At 37.0% G+C, this 19,044-nt stretch overlaps 1 protein-coding gene across 9 annotated transcripts in view; it reads left to right on the top strand.

Moving 5' to 3' along the window:
* Positions 1-19,044, top strand: part of NALCN (sodium leak channel, non-selective) — a 236,712-nt gene that overhangs the window by 5,518 nt on the left and 212,150 nt on the right. For all 9 annotated transcript variants that reach the window (XM_040055952.2, XM_040055951.2, XM_040055949.2 and 6 more), the window contains 2 exons: positions 5,122-5,268; positions 7,595-7,777. In XM_040055952.2, the coding sequence (XP_039911886.1) occupies positions 5,161-5,268; positions 7,595-7,777 (291 nt within the window). In that variant the 5' untranslated portion in view covers positions 5,122-5,160. The remainder of the gene's footprint in view (positions 1-5,121; positions 5,269-7,594; positions 7,778-19,044) is intronic.

Genomic DNA, 19,044 nt, shown 5'->3' with positions numbered 1-19,044 from the left:
TCTGTGATGGTATGTGCCATGTGATTTTATCCACGGGAATTCTGTCTTTACCCTTCTAAAATAAATATATTTATTTATTTATAAATATATTTATATTAGCATTTTATACTGTCGTGTATACAACTTGCTCACTTCAGATTTTTGCTACTGAGACATGAAAACAAATACTGAAATGCCATTTAACTGTACCTCTACCCAAGGTCAGGTATGGTATAACCAGTGGAGGCAGGTAGCAGGCAGTAGAGAAGGAATGTCAATTTGCAAAGAAGGAAAGGAAAAAGCTACTGATGAAACAGTGGGAACTTACATTTTTCCTATAACCATGTAATGCGTGCTGAAGTTAAGAGTAATCAATTTCTTTAAGGTAGGCTGTACTTTGGGGCTTTTTTAATGTATAGTATGGAAATAAGGTTTTGTCATCACACTATGTGTATGGGTGTTCACATCATCTTTCTGTCATCCATTTTAGATCTCACATTGGTAATTATTGTCTTGAAGTGTGTGTGCCACTTTCTGTGTCCCTGCTCTGGGACAAGTTGGAAGCGGAGTTGACATTTTCAAAGAGGAGGGAGTTGAAGAGAGTGTTTGTAGGTGGCCTGCCTTGGGAGGACCTTCAGGCAGTGCTCACATGTTCTCAGGTGACAAAGTCAATAGGCAGTGAGAAAGAAAGTATGTTGGAAGCCAGGCATTGCTGATTCCAAGGTTTGTATGATTTTTGAACTCTATCTCCAGAAGTTGTAGCTAGGAATATCTGCTTTGTTTTCCTGTTTATATTTTTGTGAAATCATTTCTCAGCTGCCTTCTTTGTCAGCCAGAGACATGCTTTTATAAGCATGTTTTCCTGATTTGTGATAGAGATCTTTTGAGCAGATTATGCTGTATACAGTGAGCTTGCTTTATAAATGAGACTCAGATTTCTCAGCTTCTTATGCTGTGGAGGATCAGCTACTTTTGATTTTTTTTTTTTAGGAACTGCGTATTTCCATCCGAAGGAGTGTCTTGCACTTAGTGGGAATATTGCAAACTGGCTTCTGGCTCTTTTTTGCAAACTGGGTTATAGTTGTTGTTTTTTTGTTGTTTGTTTTGTTTTGTTTTGTTTTGTTTTTTGGTTTTTTGGGTTTGGGGCGGGGGGGGTGTTTTGTTTGGTTTTTTTCCCCCCTAAAGTGAGCAGTGCGTCTTATGTTCACCCCATCCACTGTCCTGGCATACTTTCATTTCAGCAGAAGTTGCAAATTTAGCGGGTGGGGGTGGTTTAGAAAGTGTAGAGGTTGCAGAACATGCCTGCCATTTCAGAGATAGAAGGGAAGACAACAAGGCTGCCCTAGTGCATCTGAAGGAATTTTCTGTTTAGTTTTATTCCTTTTAATTTGCCTTTGCTTCTAAAAATAGAGGAGAAATTTAAAAGACACTGTGTTGCTTCCTGAAAAGGTTGACACCTGCAATGTGAATTTTCATTGCTACTATAAAGAAAGTACTCCAAAGAAATGTGAAGTGGCTGTAGCCCCAAAGCTCCATGATATTTTCCTGTCTTAAAGTCTGTCTTTGCCCTGCACCCAGTATGTCTAAAAAACACTGCAGCTAGAAATACATCCTAGGGAATGTATTAAGTCTTTCACATTAATAACAGGTTGTGATCAAAGAAAGACCTAATGACGTGTGTCGGAATCAATGCAGGAACTGCAGGGGTGGATTTGTATCAGGGTTAGGGAGGACTACATCCTCCCCCTTAGCACAGCTTGGTGCTCTGCTCGCTGCGTGTCACATGCTGGAAGGAGCTTGTGCACAGCTCTCCTTCTCTTCATCCTTTAGCTGGTTCCTCCCTGAAGAAACAAGTGCAAAAGGGATTAGTACTCCAAGGGTTAAAGTTCTTTACATACCTGGCAGAGTCCTGAAACTGTAGCACATGGAAAAGCCTGCATTCCCTGGTAAACTAAAAGTAGTGAGAACAGCAAAAAAGCAGCGTAAAAGCTTGAAAGCAGCTATGCTATATTTTGAATATTATTGCTAAAGGCCATTTACAAAATATTATTGGTTTGTCATCTTCATTCTGAATTTTTTGTCTGCATTTCTGGTCATTTCAATAGAGAAGTAAACAAGCTGATTCTTATACTCCATAGCATTTCCTCCCTTCCATTTCGTTTTATATACATGAAGATTTTTTTTATTCAAGGTCTCATAAAAATAAGATTTTTAAAAATAAAGAAAAATAAAAATTCTAATCTCTTTAGTCACAACACTGATTAGTTCAGTTGGTCAGAGCATTGTGCTAGTAATGCTGTGGGTTTGATATTTATATGTGCCATTTACTTAAGAGCTAGACTTGATGATCCTTCTGGGTCCCTTCCAGCTCAGAATATTCTGTGATTTCTGTGATTTAAGTACATGAACTGAATCCATTATGGACGTTTATTATGAACATCTAAAGTTCATGTTATTTTCTGTGCCTGGACCAATTAAAACTTACTTGAACAAAGAGGTACTGGGTAAAAGGATAAGTGGGAATTTTAATAGAAGGGTATGGCTAATCTTCCTATAAATCAAACATATAAATAAGCAATACTGAAAAAAGCATTAAAACAATGTAGTCTTTCTAATAGACTGTTGATAATTATTTGCTTTCTTACCCGAATGGACATAGCTTGTTATTTAGACCATCACTTAAAAAAATAAAAATAAAAACAAAAACAAAGAAACAAAAAAAACCCCAGTAAGTTGTTAAACAAAAATCAGTTTTTCATATCCTGAACCTTTTATCATAATTATTGATTACACTTTTCTTATTAATTCTCTGTTTGTTGCTACATCTTTTCTTAAAAGCTTGCTAGAGCACAGTAGTAGCCACTACCAGAAACAGTAAACATAAAATTATTCTTTTGTTATTTCACTGATTAGCTTTTGAGTAACAATTTCTGAAAGAACATACATGTAAGAAACGTTTTAGGCAGTGGGGTTTTTTTTTCCCTATGACTTTGGGAAATGCAGCTCCCAAGGCACTGCAGTAACTTCTTATCACTGTGCTAAATGTAGCCATTTTAAGGTTTCATGACCTCAAAAAGCACACCAGCAGCTCTGAGACTTGAAGCATTTCTGGTTGTGCTTTGGTCTAAGTACAGAAAAAAGGTCAATCTATTACACTGGGAAATAAATACGAGAAAATGGAAAAAAAATCTAAAGAGGAGGAAGTAGTGAATTCAGTTACAAAACTGAAGTGGGAGCATGAAGCTTGAGCATGAACATGGAGAAAGCATGCAACCTCTGTGAATATTATTTCATTCTTCATTTGTTAGAGAAGGGTTATTAATGTATTCATTTTACAGTATTTGCATGTTTTTAGTGACAGCTTACCAGTTTTATTTGTGCTAAGGTTGCTGTGAATGACCATTTAAAATGAATATAGCTTTCAAAAGTTATCCCTTATTTTGTGTCTTTATATTATTTCTCCTTGTTTTAAAAAATTAGTTGTTACATAATGTCAGCTCCTCCAGCTGGGAACATTAGTACTAGACCTCAGCCCTGTTACTGTGTGGTTTGTACAAAGACCAATGGTTCAGACTTGGTTTTACAGAGACAGGAACTGACCTTTTGAATCTGAAAGAGAAAACAGAGCAGGGGTAGACTTTGAGGGACTTGGAATAAGATTAAGGTTTTACATTTGCCATAATAGCTAAAAAGAAGAGATAGACAAGGATGCAAGCACAGTGTTTGGACATGAAGCAGCAGCCCGTGGGATTGAAAAGGCCAGCTGAAACCAAGCACATGGACACTTCTGCAGTCCTGAGCCTCCAGCTAGTTGAGGACAGTGTTTCCTGCATTCATGTTACAGGTGTCATTGTGATACTTGGGGCTGTAATTAGCAGAGCCTGTAGTGACAGAACAGCGGAGCAACAGAGCTAAACTGGAAAAGGGAAGATTTAGGTTGGACATAAGGAAGAAATTCTTCATAAGGAAGAAATGAGAGTGGTGAGACATACAAACTGGGTGTTCAGAGAAGTTGTGATAGCCCTATCATTGAAAAGTGGACAAGGCTTTCAACAACCTGATCTAGTGAAAGATGTCCCTGCCTATGGCAGGGAAGTCGGGTTAGGTTATCTTTAAAGGTTTCTTTGAACTCAGACCATTCTATGATTCTATCTTATACTAGTTTTGACAAACTTTTGGTTGTCACAGGGCAGTGTCACCTGCAAACACCTGGTCCAGCGTAAATGTCCAGAACAAGGTCCCAAGATCTTGCTTTCTTCCTCCCATTCACTTTGCTGGGAAAAAAAATCTCTAAGGGGTTGTATTTCATGAACAATAGAATTGTATTTCATGGGCAGACAGTTACTTCTCAGGAGAGTGTATCTTCATCTGTTTGGGTTTGTTTAGACCTTGGGATCCATGAGCTATGTCTGTCGGAGAGTCAATACTAAGACTCTTAACTCACCTTACTGCTCACAGGGTGTGTCCCTTAGTTGTGGCTCAGATGGCTGAGCATACGGAAGGCTCAGTCAGTGCCACCCATGCAGGAATGTCCAGACTCGGCCTGACCTTGTGGAAGTAACACATTTTCCTTAGTCCTTCCATGTGCCAACACATGCTCCACAGCCAGCCAGCTGTCTGGCTGTTGGATAAACAATTGTTAACATTAAAAAAAGTATTAGAAAAATACACATTAATAGTAGTATCTAGCAAAAAGGCTCTTCTGATTTCAGTAAATAACATTAAAAACTATTGGCTGCTTAACATTGCCTGTTTCCTTTTGTCTTGCTGGGATTTCTCTTGCCTAGTGTAATAAATGAAAATGTCACCATTTAATTAAATGGCTCCAGGTCAAATCTTTCCAATGATTACTCTGTGTTGAAGTTCACAGCAATAGCATTCTTTGCATATTAGAACAAATTTTCTGTCAGTGTTGCTAAGTTTCTGGTAATTGTGTTGCATACCTTTGTGTGGTTTTTTTTGTAAACTAATGAGAGTCATGTCAGTGATTTATATTAACTAAAATCAAAATCCTATTAATCAGTAAATACAGAAGAAGCATGCATGAAAACAAAATGCTTTAGGTTATTTATAAAACAGCTCAAAATGCATTATAAAATTGCTTAAGTGAATTAATGTTTTCTGTTTTTTTCTCTCACCAAGGAGGTTTCATGATTATAGATAAGAGAAGTTAACTTCAGGATGCTAAAAAGGAAGCAGAGTTCAAGGGTGGAAGCCCAGCCAGTTACAGATTTTGGTCCTGATGAATCTTTGTCAGACAACGCAGATATTCTATGGATTAATAAACCAGTAGGTATCCCTGTATGTAATTACTAATTTTAAGTTAAATGTAACTTGAATTGTTGAAATATGACTTCCACAAAAATTTTTGAATTAGATATCAATCAGAAAAGATTTTGAACTATAGTTGCTAGTGTACCAGTTAATTTTTTGAAAAACATCAAAGACTAAATAAAATTGTTTCTTTTGGCTGTTGCAAAATTATGGGATGATCAAGCAGTATTTTCCAACCAGTTCATCTGACTGATTCTTTTAAAACAGCCATCCTTTCAAGGTCTGTGGTTCCTAACATGTTCATTGAAATTACAAGTTAATAAAATGAGCTTTTGAAAAGGATGTTAAAAGGAGGATATCATTACTCAAGTGGAAGCCAGCAACAAGCACTTTTGACTTTCAAATCTCTCCTTTTAAAACATTTATGAATATAAAATTGTTGTTATTTTGGTTGTTTATTTAAAGTACAGCTCTTGTTTTTCTGGTACCATTTAACCTAAAACCTGCCTTGAGAAAAAAAGAGGTGTAAAAGTGTCTGGCAGCTTTAAACTGCCAAATTTTCATTAATAGAAAATCTCATTAGAAGTGGAATTATTAATAGACTGTACAGTACTAAGAAAATGTCTTTACCACATAAATGTAGTTATGATGATTATTTGTTCAGCAGTGAGCATGGATCTGGGATTCCAATATTGTGAATGATTTCTGTTTTTGCAGAGAAGGCATTTTCACATTTCTCTTAGTGTGTAATTTTTTACTTTTTAAAAGCGGGAAGTAAAATATTCTGAAATAATATCTGCTATTAGCACATCTCATTTGTAGTAAGGATGCCAGATCCCCTCAGCTTTGCTGCTGAGTCTTAACACCTAAAACTATTTAGCATTAATTAATATATGGATGTTGTCTTGTCAGTTATTTAAGTAGAATGTTTATATTGGCTGCTGTAATAAACTCAAAATTTCATTGCAGAAATATATGGTGGGTATTTGCTTACATCTCTCATCACACAATGCATGAGGTTTTCATGGAATATTTTTTCTTGTCATGCTGACGGACTCACTGTATATTGCTTAGTGTCTGTAGTACTGACACTTTACTGTGGCAGAGAACAAGTTTTGTATGAGCCACACTTTAATACTTATTTTGTTTCAGTTGATACAAGGTTCAAAAGAAAGTGGATGTTAAAGGGATGTTGGAGATCGTTCAGCAGGTGCTTTCTGCTTCCAAATTATTAATCTGGGCTCAGAGTATGCAAATGATAGAGCTATTCAATTCAGGTCAGGTATCATTACATTTAAGTGAGTGGACAATGAGTATTAAATTAAGTGGCTGTTCTTGAGTCTTTTGGATATTGAAAGGTCTGAGGTATGCTGTAAATTAGCGCAGAATTTTTACCCAGGTGATAAATGTACTTCAGTGTTTTTTGTTTAAAGATTTTTTTCTTGCTGAAGTATCTTTTCATTTTTGTTACCATATGTATGACCTTACCAACTATGGTTCATTAACTTGCCTGGCTTCAAGATGTTTCAATCATGTTTTGATTTAAAATAAAAAAATCCAACCCTAAACCTCTGTGTTGATATGTTTTTGTTTTTGTTATACCTCCCTCTCTGACTGACAATGAGGAATGGGATTGAGTCCTTATTAGTAATAGAAATTAACTGTTCTTCTATAGCAACAAAACTTGGTTGGAACAAAAGTGAATCCTGAAAGTAGTAGATGTCTGTGACATAGTCTCTTTTACATTTATTCTCTTTTCATTTATTCTTATTATAACTGGAGGATGCTTTTAATCCTATGACTCTCACTTAAGTTTGTGGGTTGCAAACTGATTTACAAATAATTTCTTCTTAAGTGTTGAACTAAAATGTTCCACAAATATATTATTTAATCTATCCACCCAATTTATAACTTACAACTAAGTCTACTTATTGTCTGCGCTTAAATGTGATGAGTTGTCATTTGAAAAGAATTGAATTACAAGTACCACAGAATAGAAATTATGAAATCCTAGTTTCTCAGTTTTTATGGCTGAGAAACTAGGATTCTCAGAATCTCAGTTTCATGGCTTTTAATTCATGTTTTCTGGATTATACAACCTCACAAATTAACTAATAAAAGTATATACATGTCTATATATGTATAAGTAATTTAGGAGTGCATATTTTTGGTTGAAGACCAAAAATTATGGATTGTGATGTAAAAGGACACAGACTTGTATTTATGAAAGAGTGCCAGGATAAGTTATGGAAGCTAAATATTTTAAGTTTTTTTGAATATCAAAGCAATCTTGCAAGATCTTATGTCTGGGTTTGGTTTTTTGTTTTGTTTTTCTTTTCAGTGGGTGCACTCTCTACTACGAATTTGTGCCATCATCAGTGTTATTTCTGTGTGTATGAACACTCCAAAAACCTTCGAGCATTATCCGCCTCTCCAGTATGTGACATTTGCTCTTGATACTCTGTTGATGTTTCTTTACACTGCAGAGATGATAGCAAAAATGCATATCCGTGGGATAGTTAAGGTAAGCATTTAAACAGTATTCTCTGTGTGCTTCCAGTGAACTGAATTTATGCTAATGACATTTGGTATTTGTTTTTTAACTTGCCAGCTCTTCTTGCTATGATTGTTTTTAACTACAGGCAACACCATGGTGTATAAACTGAAAAGACAGATGGATAAAGATGTAGCTTTACTGCATATTTCATCCACCCAAAATACAATGCAAGCATTAATAATAAAGGTTTCCTATTAAGAAAACAGATAATTTCATTTTATTAGTATAAAGAATGAAAGGAAAAATAAGCTATGTACACATTAGGAAGAATATTTCATAAAGGTCTCTTGGTCCATATATGGACTTAGAATTTTGATTTGCATTTCATGCGGTTGGATGTGTTGTTGTATGGTTACTTTACTTAAATAAGAACATGAGCTCATTCCTACTGTGAGCTAGTAGAGAAAGTAATCTTGCTTTGAAATCTTTTTACCTTGATTTAGTCCATGTTGGTAAACAAAATGCATCTCTTATCATGTGTCTGCTGTTGTTGCTGGGCTAATTTGTGTAAGTGGATTGGAGGCTGCAAAACTGCAGGATATTTTAGTAATCATTTTTTGGTATCATTATTTTATTGATTGTTTCTAGTCTTCTGCAAAAAGATACAAATTCGGCTTTCATGTATGAAATCCATTTGCAGACCTTACTGACAATGCAATTATGGCACTACTGCACATAATAGATAATGTGTGTTATGTTATCCTTGCTTTTAACTTCTTAAAGGAGTTAAAGGTCCCTGAAGTCCTTAAAGGTCTGTTGACTCCAGAGACATCTGATGCTGTACTTAACATCTTAATTTTTTTCTAAGTTTTCAGATAGCAGACTCAGAAAAACTGAGCTATTGTGTCCTCATACTTAATAAATATTAATAGTAAAAGTTTAATTGTCATTAATATTAGTATTTAGAAAGTTACTGAAATGAGATGATTCCAAGAAAATCTTAATGGGTTGTGTAAATCCAGAGTAATCCTTTTTTTTTTTTTTTTTTGAAGTGCTGTTTCTGGCTGTTTTCCAAGCTCTCTTATTTAGAGTTGTCCATGAAGAAAGTGAAGATGTGGACACAGGATTATGCGTGAGGAATTAGTGACCATCATAAACATTTGAACAGTGTGGAAATAAAAAGTTACTGTTACAACCAGTACAGCCTTTTCAGAGAAAAGGAAATGTAGATATTAATGCAGAGAGAGAGGGAGGGGTGGCCAACAGTGTGACTTTTGTACAAGGCTTGATTTCTGAGCTTTTGAATATGCAAACACCTGCTTCACTCACAGTCAACACCTAGGGGCTATGAAAGATAGGCTGCTGCATAGCCTGTTTTCTTTACTAGGCTGTTTAAATTTGTGGGGTTGTGAGAAAAGAATATTAAAGATTGCCATTGTCCTTATGGGGGATTTCGCCTTGCCAGAAATTACCTGGGAGCATCACATAGCTGGTACAACCTGGGCCAGATGATTCTTAAAAATGCTGGATGAAAACTTTGTGGAGCAGGTCCTAAGGGAGGTGACTCAGAAAGATGCCTTTATCTGCTGCTTGTCAACAGAGTCGATCTCATGAGTGGAAATCGGCAGCCATCTTGGCAGGAGTTTACATTGACAGGAGGAAAAAATACAGCAAAACCTCAGCTCTCGACAAGAGCTGAGTTCAGGCTGTTCAGGGAATTAGTAAGTGAGGTCCCTTGGGAAAATGTTTTTGTAGATGCTGGGGTCCATCAGTTCTGGTCACTTTTTAAACATCATCTCCTAATGACACAGGACCAGGCAATTCCCAAATGTCAGAAGTCAAGCAGACAAGACAAAAGGCCAGCTTGGCTGTAAAAATTCTTCTCTTGGAAATAAGGCAAAAGAGAAAGATGTATGACCAGTGGAAGCAAGGTCAGGGGAAATGGGAAGATGCTGCTTGTCACTGTAGTGAGAAAATTCATTGGCCAAAGATCAACTAGAGTTAAACCTGCCAGAACTGTGGGGGACAAGAAAAAGAGTTTTTTCAAGTGCATTAGTGGCAATAGGAGGTGTAATAATAATAGTCACCTCCCAAACATGGACATGGACAAGGCAGAGGTGTTTAACACATTCTTTGCCTCTGTGTTCAACATGGATGGACCAAGGGGATCTCAGCCTCCTAACTGGAGGACCATGACTGCGAGAATGATCATCTCCCAGGTGTCCTTGAAAATGTTCAGGATCTGCTGCTCCAGCTGGATCCCTACAAATCTATGGAGCCTGCTGGGATATATCAAGGAATCCTCAAAGAGATGCTAATGTCACCACAAAACCTCTCAGAATGATTTCTGAGTGGTTTTGGGAATTTGGAGATGTCCCAGCTGACTGTAAGCTGGTGAACATTGTCCTGATTTTCAACAAGGACCAAGAAGGAGCATCCCAGAAACTGCAGGCCTTTCAGGCTCCCTTGAGTGGTAGTTATGGAGATTATACTGGGAGGTATTGAAAAACACCTGAAAGACATTGCCAGCATGGCTTTGTGAGGGGAAAGTCCTGCTTATGAAATCTGATTTCCTTTTATGAGAAGGTAACCCACCTAGTTGATCAAGGGAAGCTAGTGGATGTAATCTTTTTGGATTTCAGTAAAGCTTTCAATACTGTCTCTCACAGGATCCTTCTGGACAAACAGATCATGTGATGGGTGAGCATCTGGCTCATGAGTCATGCACAAGGGGTTACACTGAAAGGGGTGACTTCAGGCAGGTGACCTGTGACTACTGGGGCTCCACAGGGCGACTCCATCCTCAGCCCTGTGCTCTTCAGCATCTTCATTAATGGCTTGAACACAGGACTGGAAGGGATACTGAGCAAGTCTGCAGACAAGACTAAACTGGGAGGAGCTGTTGTCTCCCTTGAGGGCAGGGAGGCCCTGCAGAGAGGCCTCAACAAAACAGGGGGCTGGGCAATCACAGCCCGTATGAAGTTCAACAAGGGAAAGTGCTGGATTCTGTGCCTGGGATGGGCCGACCCTGGATGTATGGTACAGAGAGGGGACTGAGATGCTGGAAGGCAGTGCCATGGAAAGGGACTTGGGGATCCTGGTCTACATAAAGCTGAATATGAGTCAGCAGTTTTGAGTGCCACAATATAAGAAAGACCTTAAACTACCGGAGAGTGTCCAAAGGAGGGCAACAAAGATGGTGAAAGGCCTTGAGGGGAAGACTTATGAGGAGCAGCTGAGGTCACTTGGTTTGTTCAGCCTGGAGAAGAGGAGACTGAGGGAAGACCTCACTGCAGTCTATAACTTCTTCATGATGGGAGGAGAAGGGGCAGGCACTGATTTCTTCTCTCTGGTGGCCAGTGACAGGACCCGAGGGAATGGCCTAAACTTGTGTCAGGGATGACTAAGGTTGGATATTATCACCCAGAGGTTGTTTGGGCGCTGGAACAGACTCCCCAGTGAAGTAGTCACAAGCACCAGCCTGACAGAGCTCAAGAAGCATGTGAACAATGTGCTCAGGCACATGGTGTCACTCTCAGGGCTGTCCTGGGAGGGACAGGGCTGGAAACTGGATCCTTATGGTTCCCTTCCAACTCAGCCTATTATGTGAGAAGAGAATAGAAGAGTTTGAAGGGGCCATTGGAAGGGAACTACAGTCATAATCTAGTCCAACTGCCTGACCAATTCAGGGTTGACCAAAACTTAAAGTATTTTACTAAGTGCATTGTCCAAATGACTCTTAAACACAGGGTTTGGGCATCAATCATCTCTGTAGGAAGTCTATTCCAGTTTAACCACCCTCTTTTTGAAATGCTTCCTAATTACCAGTTTGAACCTTCTGTGACACAGCTTCGAACCATTCCCATGCATCCTGTCACAAGGCACGAGGGAAGTCAGCACCTCATTCTCCACTTCCTCCCTTCAGGAAGCTCTAGATAGCAACAAGGTTACACCTCAGCCTCCTGTTCTCTGAACTAGACAGACCTGGAGTCCTTAGCTGCTCTGCACAAGATGAACTTTCTCTGATTGTCATATGATGGGCTTGTCTTTGAAGCGTGTCTGATGAGTCTGAGCACACAGAATTAATAGCTGCCTGGAGTTAGTCCCATTACCTCAATTCATGTTATAAATATATAGATAACATATACAGATTATTTATTTTGCACATTGACATTTTGCTCTTAATTTATTAGATAAAAACACAGTAAAATAGATTATTATAGATCTTATGCAAAGACAGTTTAAGTAGAAAATGGCTGCATTTATTATTCTACAATTGAAGATTTGCTTAAAACCTAATGTCTTTTAGCATTCATCAATAAATATAATTGCACTGAAGTTAAGTGCCTTCTTTGGTGTCATTTGGGGAACTGTAGAATAAGTTAGATGTAAGGGACCTCCAGAGATCATCTGGTGTGACCTGCTGCCCAAAGCAGGTCCAGTTAGATAACATTGCCCATGGTTTGGGTTGTCCAGATGAATCTCAGACTACTCCAAGGATGAAGATTCCACAAGCTCTTTAAACAGCCTGTTCCAGTGTGTGACCAACGTAATGCAAAAAGTATTTCTGGTAATGCTTAATCAAAATTTTCCATTTTTATTTCAATGCTGTTCAAGGAATAATCCTTTTTAGTGAAGTATTTGATTTATTCTTTGGATTATTGTTTCTAGAGAAAATATTTGTTTAATATTATAGTTTTGCCAAGAGCATATTGATCTATGGACTGCCAAAGATAGTGGCAAATGAAGTAAATAAGCACTGGGTAGAAATCTATTCACATTTATTAAAGATGTTTGTATATGGAACATCTTTATATAAGGCAATTTGTTACTGCAATGTCCTAATTTAAATGCATTCAAGTCTTTTAATGAGCATAGTATCGATAAATGCATTGCCATATGGGTCTACTGAACTCTACCATGAATCAGTATTTCTGTAAATGCTTTAGGAATTGAAATGCTAAAAAAACCTTTGAACCATGATTAATACAAAATTATAGTCCAGCAAGAAACCTAATTTATGAAGAAGTTAGGCACGATCCACTTAAGTCCCAATTAATCACAATGTAAGTATAGCTGAGCTAGGAAGATTTTGAAAATGTCTAATTAACAGCTTCTGAGGAGAAACAAAAAATATACATTGGTTTCTAGGGCATTTTAGAGCAGAAAAGTTGTTTCTGAAACTGTTTGCCTTTTGTCTGTAAAATGTTTCCCTTTTCTCTGTGTAAAGTAAGTGACAAAAGAAACCAATGCTTCCACCCAAGAGTTTTGTTATCCCAGAAGGAAAGTGATACATTGCAGTGGTATTATATCTTTTATTACTCATGTTTCCTTCTGGATTGTTGTTGCTTTGCTAGTAAAATCTATCAAAACTTTGGCCTGCCCATGCAGCTATTGTCATATGTCATGAACAAGTGAACTAATGCTATAGATATATCTATACATTTGAAACTTGTATCTGAAAAATTAATTCAGGTTGTAATTACTTACTGATTGAAATATCATTAAAAACAACATTCTAGGACAGTCTGCCTAATGTTTTCTGCAATGTTGCATTGTATAAAATATATGTACAAGCACTAAGAATTTGCAGTGGTTTGTGAAGTTTTATATGAGGTGGAGACAGAATTACAGCAAGTCAGTTTGTTTCTTGGGACATATTCTTGCATTCTAAACAATAATCTTCTATATTGAATTAAAAAAACATTCTGTATTGAAGAATGATGGCTTGGGATAGTAAATGTAATTTAAAAATGTGATAGTGCACAGTTTAAGCTTACTGAATTCAATTTTATATTGATATTTTCATGATCTTTTCAGTTCAGAATTCTACCTCCTTCAATTGATCCTAGATGCTCTTTAGTTCCCAGAATGTTAACAGGGTTCAGTGACTCTTTGGTTCTAATTCCTGTCTAATTCCTGTTTCATGCTCCTTGGTCAGAAAAAAGCTTTGCAAGATTCAGCTGTGTTAAGGAAGTGCTGTCTGTCAAATGAAAGCAGATCAATCTCCTTCACTTTATCATCAATAAAATTTAAAGTGCTTTCCAAATTACATGCGTTTTGTGTCTACTGCATAACTTACTGATTGATTGGCAGACTTCTGAGAGCGCTGTGAAGGAACTACTCTTTGGGTCTGTCAAAATAGTTCATGAGTCAACCTGGAACTTAACTGACAAGCCTTACAGTCCCTCAGAATCAAGGCTCACATTGATATGCCCACTCATATGTCACTTAAGAGCATGACTGTGTGTGCTTGACACAAGTCTGTTCTCTGATTCAAGGAAAGTTTCCAAAATTATCCCCTCCTTGCAAAAGGTGCCGGGTTGAAATTGAAGAAATGAAGGATAACTCTCAAGTCTAAAACAGATGTGTTAGATGGGCATTGGACTTGTCAAAGACAGAGGGCATCCTAACCTGTGACAGAAGGTCTTTATTTCTTTTAATGAGTGGAATGAAAAAATTACCATATGCTTTCTAGTAATGTGCCTTCTAAAAGTAGTCTCACATGGGTATGACCTTTATTAGAAGTATTTAGTTTCAGCTTGCATATGAGAAATAGAGACAGAGAAATATTCCAGGTAAATTTTATTAGACACAGTTGCCCTTGTGGCATTATATATAATAAAATAACCAAGAGGAAAACTGTAAGGATAAAGGAAACAAGTAACAGTTATCTCAGATGATAATGCAGCCTTTAGGGAATGAAAGATGAGTGGATAGGGTTTCATTCCATAGATGCTGTTAGGGTATAGGAAATTTTCTTCATTAGACTGCATCCTCCTTGCAGCTTCTAATCACTGTCATGATGGTATGAGAGAACCTACACTGAAATCATGTTGTGAAAAGGAGGCATGGTTTACCCTACCAATACAAGAGAGTTATATTGTAAAAAAGAAAGCAAGCTCCTTTTCCTGTCTGTTAAAAAAGCCTCTGACACTTAATGCTGAAAATGAAAATGTTTTTATACAATGCAAGCACTGCACTAAATTTAATTGAAATACCTTTTTTTTTTTTTACTGTGCAGTTGTGACACATGTCAGCTAACAAAGGAGATTGCAAAAAGTCATACGTAATGGTCCTTAACATTTCCCCCATTGTTAAATCGATTACATTTATAGCAAAACTTTTGTACTAACTGAAGTAGTTGTGAGTGGATTTGTCAGTCTTATATTTCAGTAGCACTGTGTGCTCTTCACTTGACTCGTGCAAGGGGCAAAAGTGAATGTTTACAGTGTTAGCTTTCCACATTCTTGGTGATTTCAGGCAGGAACTGAAACTAAGTTTCATCTGCTACCAAAAATGTCACAAATAAATGGGAGCAGTTTTGCTTGCCTCTGTCTCGTACTTAAGACAACAAATTACTTAGTTCACTGAAATCAGCGGCTTCCAGCATGTCAGGTTTTTCCAGGCAGCATTTTTCCTTTTCAAAGAGAACATTTTTCTCATCATTTCCTCATCATTTTTCTGATAGATACTTTGGTTGCTGTAGTTGCTGACTGTCTGCTCAAGAGGGGAGAATAGAGGATGGAGCTTACAAAAAATAGATTTTTTTTTTACTTAAAATAGGAAAAGAAAAATAATATTCATCAGCACTAATTTGAGGGACTGCAGTGGTCTGCAATTAGTTGTTTGTGTCTAAAGTAGGCTCTTTCAAAGTATAATTCATCTGTTTTTTTTTCTTTTTCCATTGACAGAAAGGGTAGCTTAAAGTACACAGGCTAGCACCTCAGCTGTAGGTATCTCACGGTCAGCAATTTCTCTAACTCATACATTTATTGTCAGTGGACAGGTGGGGACTACAGAAAGTATACACACAATGTGATACTATTTTTTTTTTCTTTCATATTTATGGCATTAACTCATTTATGCTTAAATTAATTTCATCCATAATCATCCTAATTCATAAGTTTGTCTTGTAATTGCTATCGATTACAGAACTGATGTTTACTGCACTTTATTACAAGTTTGTATTGCATCCTTTTCAGTAGTTTTAATATTATTTAACATGACATTTTTATCCTACAAGAATGGAAAAATTACAAAATTAGTTTAATCTTTCTGATAAGCGATGGAAATATTAATAGGATTATGATGAAGCACTGTCAACTGGCTTACCAGCTTTTGGTAACTATGTTAAGGTTGTTTCTCTTGCATTACAGACAGAAAATAGAAGATTGAAATTTTGAAATTAATTTTACTCCATGACTTTAGAAGTGCTGTATACACAGTTTATAAATGAGTTAAGGATCAGGAAGTTATGTTCTTTTCAAAGGTTGGATAGTAAAACAGAATATGTGGCTCCTGTTGTCCAGCAATAACATGCTCTGATGTGCTTATGATATCTCTGCTGAAAGCTCAATCTCGGAATGTGCAAGTCACAAACAAAAGTGAGAACCTTGACAGCAGGCACATAACCAGTGAAATCAGTGGCAAGGATAAGAAAATTCTGAGATGCTTTGACTAAACAGAGTGAAGGGGGAGAAGTAGAAAGAGAAAATTACTTACCTGTAGTTGCAAAAAGTTCAAAGAGTAAACACAAGACCATTTGTTATAAGATTTGAGTTTCCCTATGCCTTGTGATTTTAAGATGAAAACTACTTATCCTAGTGAGAAATTATTTTACAAGCATAGATATATATTAAAAGACATATATATATGTATATTAAAAAAGGATTTTTGTACTGTGTATAATGTTGTTGGAAACCTCAATGTGTAGTGCAGATCCTATACTATCCTGTGTTGGCAAGGAACATGTTATTTCAAATTGTTTTAAAACTTAATACTGGATTTTTTTTGGTATTGGAGCTGTGATTGTTAGTTCTAAATATTGTTTAATATAATTATATCCATTATTTGATTACAACAGTCTACAAAAGTTGATTCTTCTCTCACCTTTTTCCTGTGTTGGTTGCTGCTTTACTAAACGTCTACGACCATCGTAAAGACATCTGTTCCCAGGCTACTGGGATTGTGTTGCTTGTAAAATGCTTGGATGCTGTTTCCAGTCAAAGGAAATTAAAGAAATTAAAACTGATTATCATGAGGAAAAGAAATTCGAAGTTGCCTGCAGCATGCTGCTGGTTGGGAGTTACGTCCTGTGGGCCAGGGAAGGTTAGAGACCATGGCACTGGAATATACGCACCTGTTTCTATGGTTACTTGTGTCTGGTTTTATTGGAGTGTTTATTACAGGAAAGTAATGACTCATATTACACAGTGGGGATTTTTGCACCATTTTTGCATTAACACATTAGAAAATAAAATGCCTTTAAATTACTTGGTGAAAGTACATAAGCAGTATTTCTAAAATAAAAATGGTATTTATTCTAACTGATCAAGGGGTCATGGAAGTTTTTAGTCAGAAATTATGCTGGGGCATGGTTTGAAGTATGTGTCCATATAATAAAATACTTAGTGATTTACCATGGTGATCAAAATTTAACTTAAAAGTTACTAAGAGAAACTATACTGCACACTGACTTGCATAATGTAGCTAGAAATTGCTTTTTCAATATACCAGCCACTTGGATAAACAAAACTTTACTTTTTTGGTAATGTTATTTTTTTTCCTCTCTAATATCACTTTCAAGGACTACTTTTTTTGCTATTCTTCATGAAAACAGCTATTATTGAGAGATATTTTTAATGTATTACTTCATATCAGAGAAAAATGATACAAATATTGGGGAACCAGTGAAACCAACATATTGCATAACATGTTTTCAGGTAGAAGAAAGGGAAGTTCATTCCTAATGTGCCTTTCTGTGTTCAAATTTTTATCTTCAAGGAAGTCTGATATAACCAAAAAATTCTATTTTATTTTATTCCCATGTTGTCTCTCTTAATTTAAGAGGATCAAATAAGACATGAAGATAAACATATCTTAATGACATCCAAATCCCCATTGAAGGGAATAAAAACATGGCTGCGCAGCTGTATTTTCATGAAAATGATGACATTTGTTTGGGATTTTTAAGGGAGTAAGCTGAATGTAAAATTTGATTTCACAGTATTGGGTTCTCCACCATTAATATAAACATGGCTTTCTTACAGCTATACTAGGACTTTTGTTTCAATAAACTTTTCCTGGTCTCTGTAGTAAAGAATGTATTCTCCAGCTTTTTATAATGCCAGTTACCAAATAATACAATCCTCTTTCTGTAAAGTGCCTCCTTCTTATGTATTCCAACCCTCATCATTCTGGTTTTTTTTCTGTTGAATGAGAGCTTTGAATATCAATCATAAATCTGAGTTTTGTCATGTTAGATGTGACTGTTTGTCTATCAAATCTCCCTGTTCAACCTCCCAGCAATGTTTGATTGTTCAAAGTAAAAGCTTTCACCTTGAAACATTTGGATCCCAATTCCCTGTTGCATCCACCATAAACACTGGAACTAGGGGAGGGCAGAATACTGCTGAATGAAGCGCAGCACTGTTTATTTCACATCACCTCTGTGAGACTGCCAAGTACTTCCAAGCATGAGCAGATGTACATGCAAGTGGAACTAGATGTAGAACTGGAGTTAACCCCAAAAAACTGGCACTTGGAGGAGATTGGCTTAGACGCCCACAACTAGGGAACAGTCTAGGTTGGAAGGAGCCTGAAGAGATGGTCTGGACCAACCTCTTGCTCAAAGCAGGGCTAGAGTTGGTTAGTCATAGTCCTGTGAAACTGAGTCTGAAATATTTATGGCAGAAGACACGCTAGCATTTCTCTGGGCAATGTGATTAGATGTTTAACTGTTCTCATAGTGGAGGTTTTTTTTCTGTGCACTTCCTGGAAACATTGAGTGCTGTTACTTGTAGGGGAGTCCAATTAATCCTCCTGATCAGCCAGTTTTACAGTTGCAGAACCCTTAAGATATCCAGGGAAGCTGAGTCAGCTAGTAAGGCAATACCTGTGGCACTGAATACAGATGGCTAATGAGCAGATGGAGAGGGAAATGAAATTCAGGCTTTCAGTGCAGTAACCCATAAAATCTCTGCAGGGCATGTTGGCACCCAGCTGCAAAGGATCCAGATGTATCAAGAGAGCAGCAATATAATACACCAGCAAAGCTCCCTTCCCCAAGGGTTTATTCCCCATATTTCTGTTGGGCATTAGCATCTCTTTGCTATGGGCTATATATGAAGAATGTGCCTCAAGGCTCTGAATAGTGGTCAATCCAAAATACTTGATACTCGGTTGAACTAAGATGCTCTGCAATGTTGTGGGTGACACAGGTGGTGTGTTGTGGAATTCCTTTCCATTGTTTTGTGGAAACAGTTATTCCCTTCGATCCTTTTGTACTTGAT

The sequence above is a fragment of the Hirundo rustica genome, chromosome 2 (genome assembly GCF_015227805.2).
Source record: "Hirundo rustica isolate bHirRus1 chromosome 2, bHirRus1.pri.v3, whole genome shotgun sequence".
NCBI lineage: Eukaryota > Metazoa > Chordata > Aves > Passeriformes > Hirundinidae > Hirundo > Hirundo rustica.
The sequence above is the reverse complement of the archived record's forward strand: the minus strand, read 5'-3'. Positions and strand labels throughout refer to the sequence as shown.